We start from the raw sequence: 13770 nt of genomic DNA, 5'->3' as shown, positions 1-13770 counted from the left end.
GTCTGTCTTTGTTTCTGTCTGTCTGTCTATGTGTCTGTCTATCTATCTGTCTGTGTGTTTTGTCTGTCTTGTCCATCTGTCTGTGTGTCTGTCTATATGTCTGTCTGTCTTTTTATCTGTCTGTCTATCTATATATTTGTCTATTTGTCTGTCAGTCTGTATGTTTCTGTCTGTCTGTCTTTTTATCTCTATGTCTGTATCTCTGTTTATCTGTTTGTCTGTCTGTCTATTTGTCTGTCTATCTGTCTGTTTATTTATCTGTCTGTCTGTTTGTCTGCTTTATTACTCTGTATTGGTGCAAATAAATTAATGTGATTTTAAATATTTTTCATTGTTCATATAGTGAAAAGCAGCGTGAAAACATGCCTTGTTTGTTTTTGTTGTATTATTTTATAATTAGAATGTTTTCTAAAGGCTCAAATATAGATTTAGATCAAATATATGGTTATCATTTTTAGACCAATTGTGAAAATTGTTTTGACTGTTCATGTATTCTGTTTTCAGGGTGGATCACCTGTACTCGTTCTTCATCCAGTGGTCTCCAGATGCGTACGGTAAAGACGCTCATGATCAGGGCTTCGTGGTGGTGGAGAAAGATGAGCTCACCATGATTGATAACTTCTTTAGTGATCCGGTTCCTCGCAGTTGGGAGGCGAGATAACAATACACACATTTTATTAACGTTGTCACAATCTGATTCAAGAGAGCGTATGAGAATGTGCTGTATTTACTGCATATGTGTGTGTTTGTTCTGTAGATCATCACGATTAATGAAGCAAAGAGACGTCAGAGCTTCAGCTTTGAGGATGATGAACTTCTAGATCTTCTGCCTGTGTTGATGGACTCCAGCACACTCCTGGACGACATGCATGTTGAGAAGGTCTCGCCTCATATACACACACATGTAACAATTCATGTTTAAAGGTCCATTGAAGACCACATTAACTCTTTAAGCTCTGAAGGTGTTTTTAAAGATTTCCTGTCTCAGTGGCATACCCAAAATTAAAGGCTTATAACTAAAAAAAAACAGGGTCAAGTGTTTGGTATCAGCCTAAGAAACTGCTGAAAAATCACACTAAAATTGAGCCAGAAATGTATTTTTTTCTTATTTGACATTATATCATGTCAACTGTATCTGAGAAACTGTTTGTGTTGATACGACAAAGCAATCAGAAGTTATAGCATTACAAAAATAATTTATCATAGTGTCCAAAAACATCTCCAAACAAATAAAACATAATAATTGTACATAAGAACTAATTACACATGCAAACACAACAATGACTAAAGGTTTGCATAGCATGCAGACATGATTTTAGTAATGATATTGCATAGAATGAGTTTCATTCTGTGCCATTTGAGTCATCGAGTCATGTACTTGATGCCTTCTCCTGGTGGCCTTATGTACAGTGCTGTGAAAAAGTATTTGCCCCCTTCCTGATTTCTTCTGTTTGTGTGTATTTTTCATACTAAATTGTTTTAGATCTTCAAATGAGATGCAATATAAAACAAAGGCAACAAAATACAGTTTTCTCCCCTTTCCTCCCCAATTTGGAATGCCCAATTCCCAATGCGCTCTAAGACCACGTCGAATCTCAGTTGCCTCCGTGTATCTTATCACGTGGCTTGTTGAGCCTGTTACCACGGAGACATAGCGCGTGTGGAGGCTTCACGCTATTCTCCGCGGCTACCACACGCCCCACCGAGAGCAAACCACATTATAGCGACCACGAGGAGGTTACCCCATGTGACTCTACCCTCCCATAGCAACCGGGCCAATTTGGTTGCTTAGGAGACCTGGCTGGAGTCACTCAGCATGCCCTGGATTCGAACTTGCGACTCTGGGGGTGATAGTCAGCGTCTTTACTTGCTGAGCTACCCAGGCCTCCCAAAATACAGTTTTCAAATATATATATTTTTTTATTGAAGCAAAAAAGTTATCTAACACACATCACCCGCTTCCTGGATGAGTCGTCGCTGTGCTCTTTGGAGGAATTTAGGAAGGTTGGTCACTTCTGGGAAGGTTCACTACTGTGCCAAGTTTTCTCCATTTGGTTAACGCGCTTTGGGAGGAATACAATTTCTAATACTAAAACATCTGAAATTTTACAACAATTTCATCTAAATATCACAGAGGGGCTGCTTGCCTCTATATTTTTATTCAGATAGAATTATTATTTTTTAAGTATTTAAGTCTTGACGTGATGCAAACGTGCTGACTTGTGTTGTTGTTCTTGTCATATACCTTTAACAAATACTTAAACAGGTAGTTAGAGGGCAGTTCACCCAAAAATGAAATTTCTGTCATTATTCACCCTCAAGTCTGCGTGAATTTGCCTCTTACGTAGAACACCAAAGGAGATGTTTGGCAGTATATCTCAGTCACCATTCACTGTCACTGCATCTTACTTTCCATACAATAAAAGTGAATGGTGACTGAAACAGTCTCCCTGACATCTCCTTTTAAGTTCAATGGAATAAAGTCGTACAGGTTTGCAACAACACGAAGGTGAGTAAGTGATGACAGAATTTTCATTTTTGAGTGAACTGTCACTTTAAGAGTACAAGTCAACACTCAACAGTTACATTAAAAATGTCAGTTTAATGTTGACAAAATGAATTAAAATTCGTAATTAATTAAATCTGGAGAACCTTGCTTATATAACGTATATTAAAGATAGACAGATTTTCTTATGATGTAACCTTTATTATTAATATTACTATATTATTATTGTTTATGCACATATTTATTAAAACTGCTCTAGAGAGATGAGAGATGTAGCCTAATAGCTGCAGCTGAGCAGTTCTGGTTGCATTTATTTATTTATATATTGCACTATTTCTGCACGATATGAAAGCCGGTAACACTAGATCGCCCCAACATCGCACGCTTGCAGTGTCGACAGCTTAGTTGATTATAAACAGGAGAGAGGCGGTGCAACGTCATTCTCGTGTCGTGTGAACGGGTTTATAGATCTGTAACATCTTAAGTTCAGTAAATATGCACTTCATCACTGCGCACGCTCACACTGAACTCAACAAGCGTTTAATGAGCAGCTGAAAGCGGTACGAGAGAGAGAGAGAGAGAGAGAGAGAGAGAGAGAGAGAGACGCAGAAGAGCTGAATTATTCGTCCAGATTGTGGAATTACAATTTGATACAAAGACAAGATTATTGATTTGATTTGTTTATCTGTATGGATTGGTTTACCAGTTCTCAGCGACATGTTAAAATGAAGGAAATAGTGCAGAAATTCCTCACGTTATGAACGTGGAACGTGCGGGATTTATTAAATTTGTGCGCAAATCCCGCAGCAAATTTCAGGCCCTGATGATTATGATGATAATAATGGTTATTATAACTACATTAAGAAATTACAGAAATATATTAGGCCTACAGTTGTATTAAAATAACTAATAATAACTAAATGTGTATTATTTTTATTATTATTATTATACCCGATTAATATTTCTCTAATAATTGAATAAACTTGTACGTGGCATTTCTGTGGGATCTCATTAAACCTTTGAGATGATCTCACCTCCTCTTCTGTCCACAAAAACCTGGTGTCAATGGGTTGTTTAAGATTTATATATAGGAACTTGTAGTGAATAATGAAAGTGAATTTGGAGCGCACGTTACCAAACCGAAACCAACGCAACACGTCTGTTATTCTGTGCACGAGATGAAACTCATGGAGCAGCTCAGAACAGAGCTCCACACGAGCATCACGTACAAACTGTTTGATTAAATCACATCTCGGTCCTTTGCAGTTTAATATGCACATAAGGTCATATCTTTATTTCGATTTTATTTTGCTGGATCGTTCATCCCTACACAATGCAATAGAAAGAATTGTTGTTTTAACGTCATTTCATGGCATGCACTAATTTTATCATCACATGCAATTTGGACTGCAAGCTCTCAACTTGAGTTTCTTCTTTTGCCTTGACGTTGGAGATTCAGTAGTGGCGGAGCGCTGCTGCAGGAAAGCGGTGCAGGAAACACTTATATAAGCCCATCCGAGCTTAAAGGGTTAAACGGCCTTCACAACACACTTTAACTTTGGTAGTGTGCTGTTTTTCAAGTAATAATTAAGGCAGGGCTTGATTTTATCCAGTGGGATGTGATTGGACTATAAAATGTAGGCTGATATTACTGGTTAATAGTGCTGTTTTTCCCTGCCCACTTGGTGACATCAGCAGAAAAGAAAAGTTGTTTCAGAGGCGGAGCAAATTGTTATATTGTTACATTTTTATATATTACGAAGACTGTAGAATAACATGCACTGATGAATGGAACATTGTGATCAATTTTGACTTTGTCCTCGGCAGTTGGCGACTCGTTTGCCAGCGCGTGTTCAGGGGTATCCATGGCAACTGGTGTACAGTACGGTGGTACATGGAACCAGTTTGAAAACCCTGTACAGAAACCTGATGGAGCTGGACTGCCCCGTGCTGCTGGTCATTAAAGACATGGACAACCAGGTACCCACTAGGGATTTACACAAGTATTCAACTAATAGAGTACTCATTCAGCTTTAAATACTAGACTAGTAAAAACACTACTCTTATATCGCAGTTTAATTTTCTTTTGCGCCTTTACCTGCCGTGGGCAACAATGAAACGGCTTCTCTCACCTACATCTCAATGCATTGGGTGGCACTGTGCATGCATGACATTGTTTAAGGAATAGTTCACCCAAACATGACAATTCTGTGATTTATTTAAAGGGATTATTTTTGCTTCAGAAGATTTAGAATGTATGTTTCTATGTGTGAGTGCAAATATTTTTTTGTCATTTTTTAATCAAGATGATGATGTATATGCATAGTGCTCATTTTTTCATAAGAAAAACAAGTTCAGATGTAGTTAAAATGAGCTTATTTTGAAACCGCTGTAAGAGTTTTACAATAGGCTATATAAATGTCACGTTTGTGTCGTTATGCATTTCATAATGCATTTCGAGTGAACTCTACTACAAAATTACTCAAAATGCCCATGTTCTTTCAGACATTTTTTTTCTTTCTCCCAATTTGGAATGGCCAATTCCCAATGTGCTTTTAAGTCCTCGCGGTCACGTAGTGATTCGCCTCAATCCGGGTGGCGAAGGACGAATCCCAGTTGCCTCCGCGTCTGAGATCGTCAACCCGCGCATCTTATCACGTGGCTTGTTGAGCACGTTGCCATGGAGACATAGCGCGTGCATCCACACTCAACCCACCACGCGCCCCACGAACCACATTATAGGGATCACGAGGAGGTTACCCCATGTGACTCTACCCTCCCTAGTAACCGGGTCAATTTGGTTGCTTAGGAGACCTGGCTGGAGTCACTCAGCACGCCCTGGGATTCGAACTAGCAAACTCCAGTGGTGGTAACCAGCGTCTTTTACCACTGAGCTACCCAGGCCCCGTTTCAGACATGTTTAAAAGTAGTGATTCATTGGTACTTTTGCTTTTGATTCATATAACTTGGCAGTTCTTGGCTCATTTGGAGTCACCAAAAACATACAGTATATACATATAAACATATTAACGTAACCAAAAGACCAGTTCAGTGAGATTGTAGAATCGCTCCAGTTGGATCAGTGAGTGAGTTGTTAACCCCTTAAACTCTATGGACCCAACAGCGAGTCCAAAGGGGGCACTATATTGCGAAAAACAATTACGCTTAAAACGTTAAAGTCTCTGTATACATAAGTCAGGCATATGAGGTATCGTTTGAAAGCTGAGAATCTGAAATTTTCAGAATCATTTCTGCATTTATGGTACTTAAAATAACAAAATAAGACCTTAAAACATTTGCTTGAAAATGGGCGCCCCCTAGTGGTATTGGGGTAGAAATATTTATATGAAAATAAGTCTTTAACATAGCCCTTAAATAAAGTCATATATTAAATAAAAGCTCTCACTCTCAGGAATGTGACTGTATAGCCAAAAACTTTATATCTGCTTTTACCTTGGAGAGTTTTCCAAAAAATGAGCCATTTTTTACTTGTTTGTGAGCTTGCTTGTGTGAATAATCCAGTGTTATATCTTAGATGTCCAGAACAAAATATGCCATCCAGCATAAAAAGCATGCAAAACAAATCATCAGAAAAAAATGTTTCCGACTATTGATGATAAAATGTAAGGGGTGGATCTCAGCTTTCTAATGACACCTAGATTGAGCTTCTAGTCCACTCAGAGGCCGAGATATTCAATGAAATAATGAAGGTGGTGCATGAACTGAAAATTAGACTGAATGTCTATGGACAAGCACAACTGTGAGGGCTAAAATGCATTAGAGCGCCACCTACATTTCAGATCTGTATCTGAAATTCATTTTTTCTAGTGTTTGCTGTCATGTAGTGGAATAAAATGAGGCTTTTCAAAGAAGAGAGTAAACAGAACCAGAATTACATGTTTACTAATTTAGGACGACAATTTTTACTTTATTTTTTTTATTCTGTTTATCATCAGATTATATAAACACATACAATATTATTTATGAATAATTGGAGTCTTTTTGTATCATTTGGGGGGTTCTCTGAAAAATGAGACCATTTGCAATTAGTCTACAGTATGTGTGAATGGTGAGCTTTTAAAATTGAGTGTGAAAAATTTTGGGTGGCAGCCCAAAAATGCGCCAGAGTATAAGGGGTTAACTCAAGAACTGCTCCGCTGTTCGTGTCCAGTCTGCAAACTGGTTCAAAATAACGTTAAGGAATCGTACATCAGTAATGTTTCAGAATTTCCTTTGCATTTCTTGTGCTGTAGATGTTAGACGATGTTGGGCTAATTATGTGAAAGCAGCTGCTACTGCTGCTGCTGCTGTCTAAAATAAAGATCATCATTTTCTCCTGCAGGTTTTTGGAGCGTTTTCCACTCATCCGTTTAGAGTCAGTGAACACTGTTACGGGACAGGAGAGACCTTCCTCTACACGTTTTGTCCTGAGATCAAGGTGTGTGTTTATAAGTGTTTCTCTGAGACAGATCAGAGTTTTTAGCGTAAATGTGCTGCTTGTGCCACCTAGTTTTGGTTGGATATGCGTGTCTGTATGCCGAAGAAGTGTGTGTGTGTGTGTGTGTGTGTGTGTGTGTTTGTGTGTGGTGGGGGTTTGGGGGTTGGGACCATCCCACCAAGTTTGGGATCTCTAGGGCAGAAAAAATAGAGAAATTCAAAAATATGAGAAACGGAGTTTCAGCATCTTTGGTGTTTGGACCCCTAATGATGCACTCCAGAAACTTTGCATGTGTACATTTCTGAAATCCAAAAACTAGATACAGGTATCAAGTATAAACTGTCGCTTTAACCCAATATCTCTGGGATTTAACCATATAGGGTCTTAAATTAAGATACAAAGAGGTAAGTTTATTTTGAACCAGAATCAAAAATCATTAATACTTCTGGAGTTATAGGCGTTCCACTATCAGAACACATTGCTAGGTTGTTGTGGGTGGTTGCTAGGGTCTTCTGTGTGGTTGCTTGGTGGTTGCTTACTGACCCAAGTCAAAACAGTCCAAACCCAGGTCTAGATTGCACAATTTACATGCAAAAGATTAATACTTTGTGTAATGGGTTTGTTCAATTACTATCCCTTACTATGTGGACGTTTTTATTAATAGCTTACAATTAATAATTTTGTGTTCAGGTGTACCGCTGGACTGGAGAGAACTCTTACTTTGTGAAAGGAAACACAGACTCTCTTCAGATTGGAGGAGGCAGGTGAGTCCAGCAACACGCTAACATCCTATACATGTGTGTGTGTGTCCCTCAAAGTTGTATGATTGACGCTCAACTGTCCTCTTCTCAGGGGTCATCTAGGTCTGTGGCTGGACGCTGACCTTTACCACGGTACCACATCCAAATGCTCCACCTTCAATAACCTGCCGCTGTCCTCCAAACAAGACTTCATCGTCCAGAATCTGGAGGTGTGGGCGTTTCAATGAGCGCATGCATAGACACGCCTATATACCCATATGCACTGTGAAACTTGCGACACCCAGCACGGCATGACAAACCGTTCGCTCTACCTGACACCCGAATGAGGGTGTAGCTTTATCCTGTACTGTACGAAGGTATTTAGATGGATTAATCCGTGTCCAACCCAATGTGGTTTTCGATGTGCCCTAAAATGGGGTCATAAATGGGGTGGTTTTACTCCTGTAAAGCCTGACGAGAGTTGCCTAGGTTTACTGGTCTGAGATCGTTTAGACTTTAAGAATATCAAGAGGGAAGTTTGTGGCTGCCTTAACCTTCAATTGAAACGCTATCCCAGCATGCAATATTCTCTACAGATGTTCTCCTGCTGAAATATAATCAATATATTAACGCATATGTGAATAAAAAAAAAAATAATAGACTGTGTATGTGTTCAGGGCTGAAGAACTTGTGGCTTTTTATCTTATAACACAACAAAAACTGAATTTACGCCATTTGGTCCCATCAATGGAAATAATTTTTTTAATTGACAACATGGAGATTTGACGTATTTAGTTGGCATATTTTCATTGCGTTTTAAGAGAGCTCATGGAACGAAATGTTCATAGCTGGGGAACCCATTATTTGCTTCGTCTATGATGACAAAATGACAATGTTTGCCATTTGGTATTACGTCAGGGCCAGTCGCTCAGAAGTATTTTTTAGTTTACAGCAAAGTGCTGCCGTATTTTCATATTTGTTTGAAAAAAGCGCAAGGGATCATGTTAATGACACCAACAAAATGTTTAAAGAAGATACAAGCCCTGAGTTGTCCAGCTAAAACAACTATTTTTCACCATTTGGCAAATTGATTGCGTCAGGGCCAATCGCTTGAATAGAAGAGACTTCATCTTCTAAGATAACAAAGCAATAATTTATTGCAACAGTTTTTCAGCATTTGGTGGACAAATGTTGCGTCAGAACTATTTGTTCGAACAAAGTATTTTTTCGTTTACAACATGGACGTTTGACGTGTTTAGTTGCCGTATGTTAATTTTGTTTGAAGAGAGTACAAGGAATGACACTCACGATATTAAAATGTTCCGAAATGTTCATAGAAAGTACAAGCCACGAGCTGTCCAGCTAAGAAGACAAAATGCCAATTTCCACCATTCTGTGACCAAATCTGTTGTGTCACGGCCAGTCGCTACAAAATAAAGTCTTTTTTTATTTATTTACAACATGGAGATTTGATTTGTTTAATTGGCATATTTTCATTTTGTTTTAACAGTTTTATCGAAATGTTTATAGAAGATACAAGCCCTGAGTTGTCAACTAATCTTAAATTTCTCGCCATTCGTAGGCCAAATTCATTGCGTAATGACCAGTCGCTTGAATATATGGAGACCTGAGATTACAATCGAACATTTTTTGGTTATTTGGTGTCCGTTGCGTCAGGTCCATTTGCTCGAATAGAAAGTATTTTTCCATTTACAACATGGAAATTTTATTTGTTTAGTTGACGTTTATTTTATTTCGTTTTGAAGAGAGCACAACTACTCGTGGCTTGTATCTTCTAAGATAACAAAATGCCAATTTCGCCATTTTGGTGACCAAATCTATTGCGTCACGGCTAGTCGCTTCAATAGAAAGTGTTTTTCCATTTACAACATGGAAGTTTGACGTGTTTAGTTGTAGTATGTTCATTTTGTTTGAAGAGAGCTCAAGGAATGACACAATTATATCTTAATTGTTCATAGAAAGTACAAGCCACGAGTTGACCAGCTAAGAAGACAAAATGCCAATTTCCGCCATTCGGTGACCAATCTATTGTCACGGCCAGTCGCTTCAATAGAAAGTGTTTTTTTTAATTTAAAACATGGAGATTTGATTTGTTAAGTTGGCATATTTTCATGTTTGTTTGAAAAGAGCAGAAGGAATGATGTAAATGACACTGACAAAATGTTACAAAATGTTTGTAGAAGATACAAGACCGAGTTGCCAGCAAAGCGGCAATTTTTCGCCGTTCTGTGTCCATAATTCATTGCGTCAGGGCCAGTCACTTGAATCGAAAGAAAATCTGGAAAAACTTGATCTAAGATACCAAAGCAACAATTTTTTTCAGACACTTTTTCAGCATTTGCTGGCCAAATCAGTTGCATCGGATCCATTCGCTCGAATAGAAAGTATTTTTTAGATTACAACATGAAAATTTGACGTGTTTTGTTGGCGTTTTTTCACTTCATTTGAAGACCATGCAAGGAATGACGCAAATTATATCGAAATGTTCATAGCTGAAGAACTTGTGGCTTGTATTTTCTAAGGCAACAAAACGACAATTTCCACATTTCAATTACCAAATCTATTGCGTCACGGCCAGTCGCTTCAATAGAAAGTGTTTAATTTACAACATGGAGATTTGGTTTATTTAGTTGGCATATTTTCATTTCGTTTTTTTTTTCAGATAAAAGCCCTGTGAGGACAACTAAGTGACAGTTTCTCACCATTCGTTGGCGAAATTCATTGTGTCATGTCCAGTCGATTGAATAGAAAGGAGATCTGGAGGACTTGATCTTCTAAGATTACGATCAACAGTTTTTTCCGAAAATTCGAAGCATTTGGTGGCCATTGCGTCAGGATAGAATAGAAAGTATTTTTCCATTTACAGCATGGAAATTGTATGTGTTTAGTTGACGTTTTGTTTATTTCGTCTGAAGAGAGCACAACAAACTTGTGGCTTGTATATTCCAAGACAACAAAATGCCAATTTCTGCCATTCGGTGACCAAATCTATTGCGTCACGACCAGTCGCTTCAATAGAAATAGTTGGCATATTAAGGCATATAAGGAATGACGTAAATAATATTGAAATGTTACAAAATGTTCTAGCTGGAGAACTTGTGGCTTGTATGTTCTAAGACACACACAAAATAAATCTGCCATTCGGTGGCCAAATCCATTGCATCAGGACCAGTCGCTCGAATAGGAAATATATTTAGTTTACAGCGTGGAGATTTGATGTGTTTATTTATGTGTTCATGTTCGTTTAAAAGTGAGCACATGTAAACTGTACTTGTGTAATACAAAGGGAAACCGCATATCCAATTTGTGGACCAAAGCAATTTATTTGCATTGTTTTCAAGTAGAGGTTTTATGTTTTGTTTATTTTTATTTTGCTTTTTGAAATACTTATTTTATATATTGAATGTGAAATGTATCATATTCCTACATGATGATTGTTTTACTGTTTTGTGATATTTTAGGGACCTTGTCTAGTGTAAAGTTATTCTAAAGGGATGATGAGCACTTGAAATGATGCCAGTATTACTTGTGAACACTATGTTAAATGCACGGCTGAAATCACTATCATGTCACACTTGCAGTCGCGGTTTGTTTCATGAACTGTCACTGTTTTTGTGTAAAATCGAGCGCCTTAAAAATTGGTGTGCAATTACTTTTGACCAATGTTTATTGTTCGTGGTCTGTTTTATCACTACAGTTAGTGTGTAGATCTTTGGAAGTGTCCACTAGTTTCACTACATCACCGCAGCTGTGGGCACTAACTAGCTGCTGACTCCATTCCAAAACCGTATATTTGGTCCATGTTGTAGAACGTGCCAAAAAGAGCTACGTCTACAAATATTTCACTCTAAATGTTTCAAAAATTCAAGTCTGTGATTTCAAACCCGTCACGCTGTTTATTTATGTGTGTTAACCAATTATTGTGTATTTATTGTGCATTTTCTGTGTTTTAAAGTGAACCAAATAAATGCAATAAACGAAGACTCAAGTTTCATCAATAGTTATTTAGAAGGGGGTGGAGTTACACCAGACTGCTATTAAATAACTTTATTTGTTTCAAATCAAACATTCACAATAAACAAAACAAACGTTATCCCTGAGATGCCCTTGAGTTGCAATTTACAACAAAGAACAGTGCAAGCTTACAAAGAAAAATACAAAGCATAAACATATTAGACTGCCATGAAAGATTTAATAATTAGGGTTGAGAACCGGAATACCGGAATCGGATTATTTTTGTGACTTTTGGTTCCGTTAACGGTTCCCCTGCGTGTGTTTTCCGCCGATGCGGCTGGAACACTGTACTGAAATACTCTGACAGTGTTTCCAGCAGTGCATTTCTGCAGCAGCGCTGCCCTCTACTGGGTCAAAAGCGTAAAACACACAAACAAATGACTCCTATGAGCCGGCTCTACAGTGTGAAACAGACGGTGCTTCCGGAACGGTCCGATTACCGAAAGGATGACTCGTATGAGCCGATTCTTTTGAATCTAAAGCGTGAAACATACAGCGCTTCCGGTCTAGTCCGGTATAGTATTAATCTTACACTGATGTGCAAATTATGAATGTCCAACTTGAAATTAAATAAGAACTGTTGAAGTCTTACAAGCTTGATACGTCATGTGACTTTAGACCTGTGAGACTTTAAAGAGCACCTATTACGTGCCTAATTTTGTTTTAAAGGTCTCATACAATAGATTTACATGCATTCAAGGTCAAAAAACACTTTAATTTGCTCATAATTTAAATTGCAGCATTACCTTTTTTCCCCAGTGTCAAAAACGACTCGTTCGATGATCCGTTCTAAAGGATTCATTCTAAACTCCTCCTTTCAGAGAGCCTACTCTGCTCTGATTGGTCAGATGTCCCAGTCTGTTGTGATTGGTCTACCGCTTAGTGTAGTGTTTGAGGGCAGGACAAAGCTGTTCGCGAGCAGCCAATGAAGACCAGAGGCGGGTTTTTTGTTACCAAATTACGTAGGTTAGTACAGGAAGTAAGTCTGGAATTACTAACGACTCGTTTCAGGTGTTCAGAATCGGTTCTTTCTTTTGGGAGTCAATAACTCCATTTGTCGTGCACTTTGATTTTTGAAACTTTGCAGACTTTTTTACATTCACAAACAGCTATAAAACACACTACATGAAAGGTAAAGTTTGAAAACCCATAATAGGTGCTCTTTAAACAAGCAGTGCAGTCACTGACTGGTTGTTGATATGACAATGTTTAATTAAAGATACACGAGTTTTGTAATACAAGGAATTTTATATTTAAAAAATGAATGAAATATGCTATCACATTTCTTGTTTGTTTAGATACAGTCCAGATATAGCCTAGTTAGGATCAATTATTGGATTGGATGTATGTCTCTAAAAAGTCAGCAAGCACACCTTTTACAAGAATTGTGTTAAATTTGTTATATCTTTAAAGGATCTCATCATTTGGCAACAGTCTGCAGAGTGAAGTAAATCCAATAAGAACTGCATTACTCATTTTCAAATGATTCTTCCTCAGAAGTACTAAAAGAACTACTGGAACCGTTAAGAGGAATCGGAACCGGAATCGTAAAATTCCTAACGATTCCCATCCCTATTTATAACGTTCTGTTTTTTTTACTTTCCTACGGAGCCGCTTAAAGGGACAGGGCGAGATTTTTTTTATTTTCTGAAATAGCTTGCATTCCCTCACAATAAGTTTACCATGGTTTTACTACAGTAACCATATTTTAACCATGATGTTCATAGTGAAACCACAGTGATAATACAGGAAAACGAAAATTATGGTTATAAAAATTATAATTGTGATGACACTAAAATAAGGTTACATTTGTTAACATTAGTAAACATGGACTAAAGCATTTATTAATCATGTTTCATGTTAATTTCAACATGATTAAAATCAAAAGTTGTATATGTTAACATTAGTTATTGTACTATGAACTAACATTAACAGTGAAAATGTTTTTATTAACAAAGATTAAGAAACATTGTAAATATTTTGTTCATTGTAAGTTAATGATAACTAATGCATGTACTAACTTTAACAAATGTAACCTTATAATAAAGTGC

The 13770-nt window shown here is 37.6% G+C and overlaps 1 protein-coding gene across 2 annotated transcripts in view; it reads left to right on the top strand.

Annotated features, from left to right (window-relative positions):
* Nucleotides 1-12069, top strand: part of LOC127409619 (nuclear receptor coactivator 7-like) — a 39039-nt gene extending 26970 nt beyond the window's left edge. For both annotated transcript variants that reach the window (XM_051644304.1, XM_051644303.1), the window contains exons 11-16: nt 505-652; nt 758-880; nt 4334-4486; nt 6849-6944; nt 7635-7708; nt 7797-12069. In XM_051644304.1, coding sequence (XP_051500264.1) covers nt 505-652; nt 758-880; nt 4334-4486; nt 6849-6944; nt 7635-7708; nt 7797-7932 — 730 coding nt within the window. In that variant the 3' untranslated portion in view covers nt 7933-12069. The remainder of the gene's footprint in view (nt 1-504; nt 653-757; nt 881-4333; nt 4487-6848; nt 6945-7634; nt 7709-7796) is intronic.
* Nucleotides 12070-13770: the final 1701 nt, after the last annotated feature.

Source organism: Myxocyprinus asiaticus, chromosome 19, assembly GCF_019703515.2.
Source record: "Myxocyprinus asiaticus isolate MX2 ecotype Aquarium Trade chromosome 19, UBuf_Myxa_2, whole genome shotgun sequence".
Classification (NCBI taxonomy): Eukaryota; Metazoa; Chordata; class Actinopteri; order Cypriniformes; family Catostomidae; genus Myxocyprinus; species Myxocyprinus asiaticus.
The sequence above is the reverse complement of the archived record's forward strand: the minus strand, read 5'-3'. Positions and strand labels throughout refer to the sequence as shown.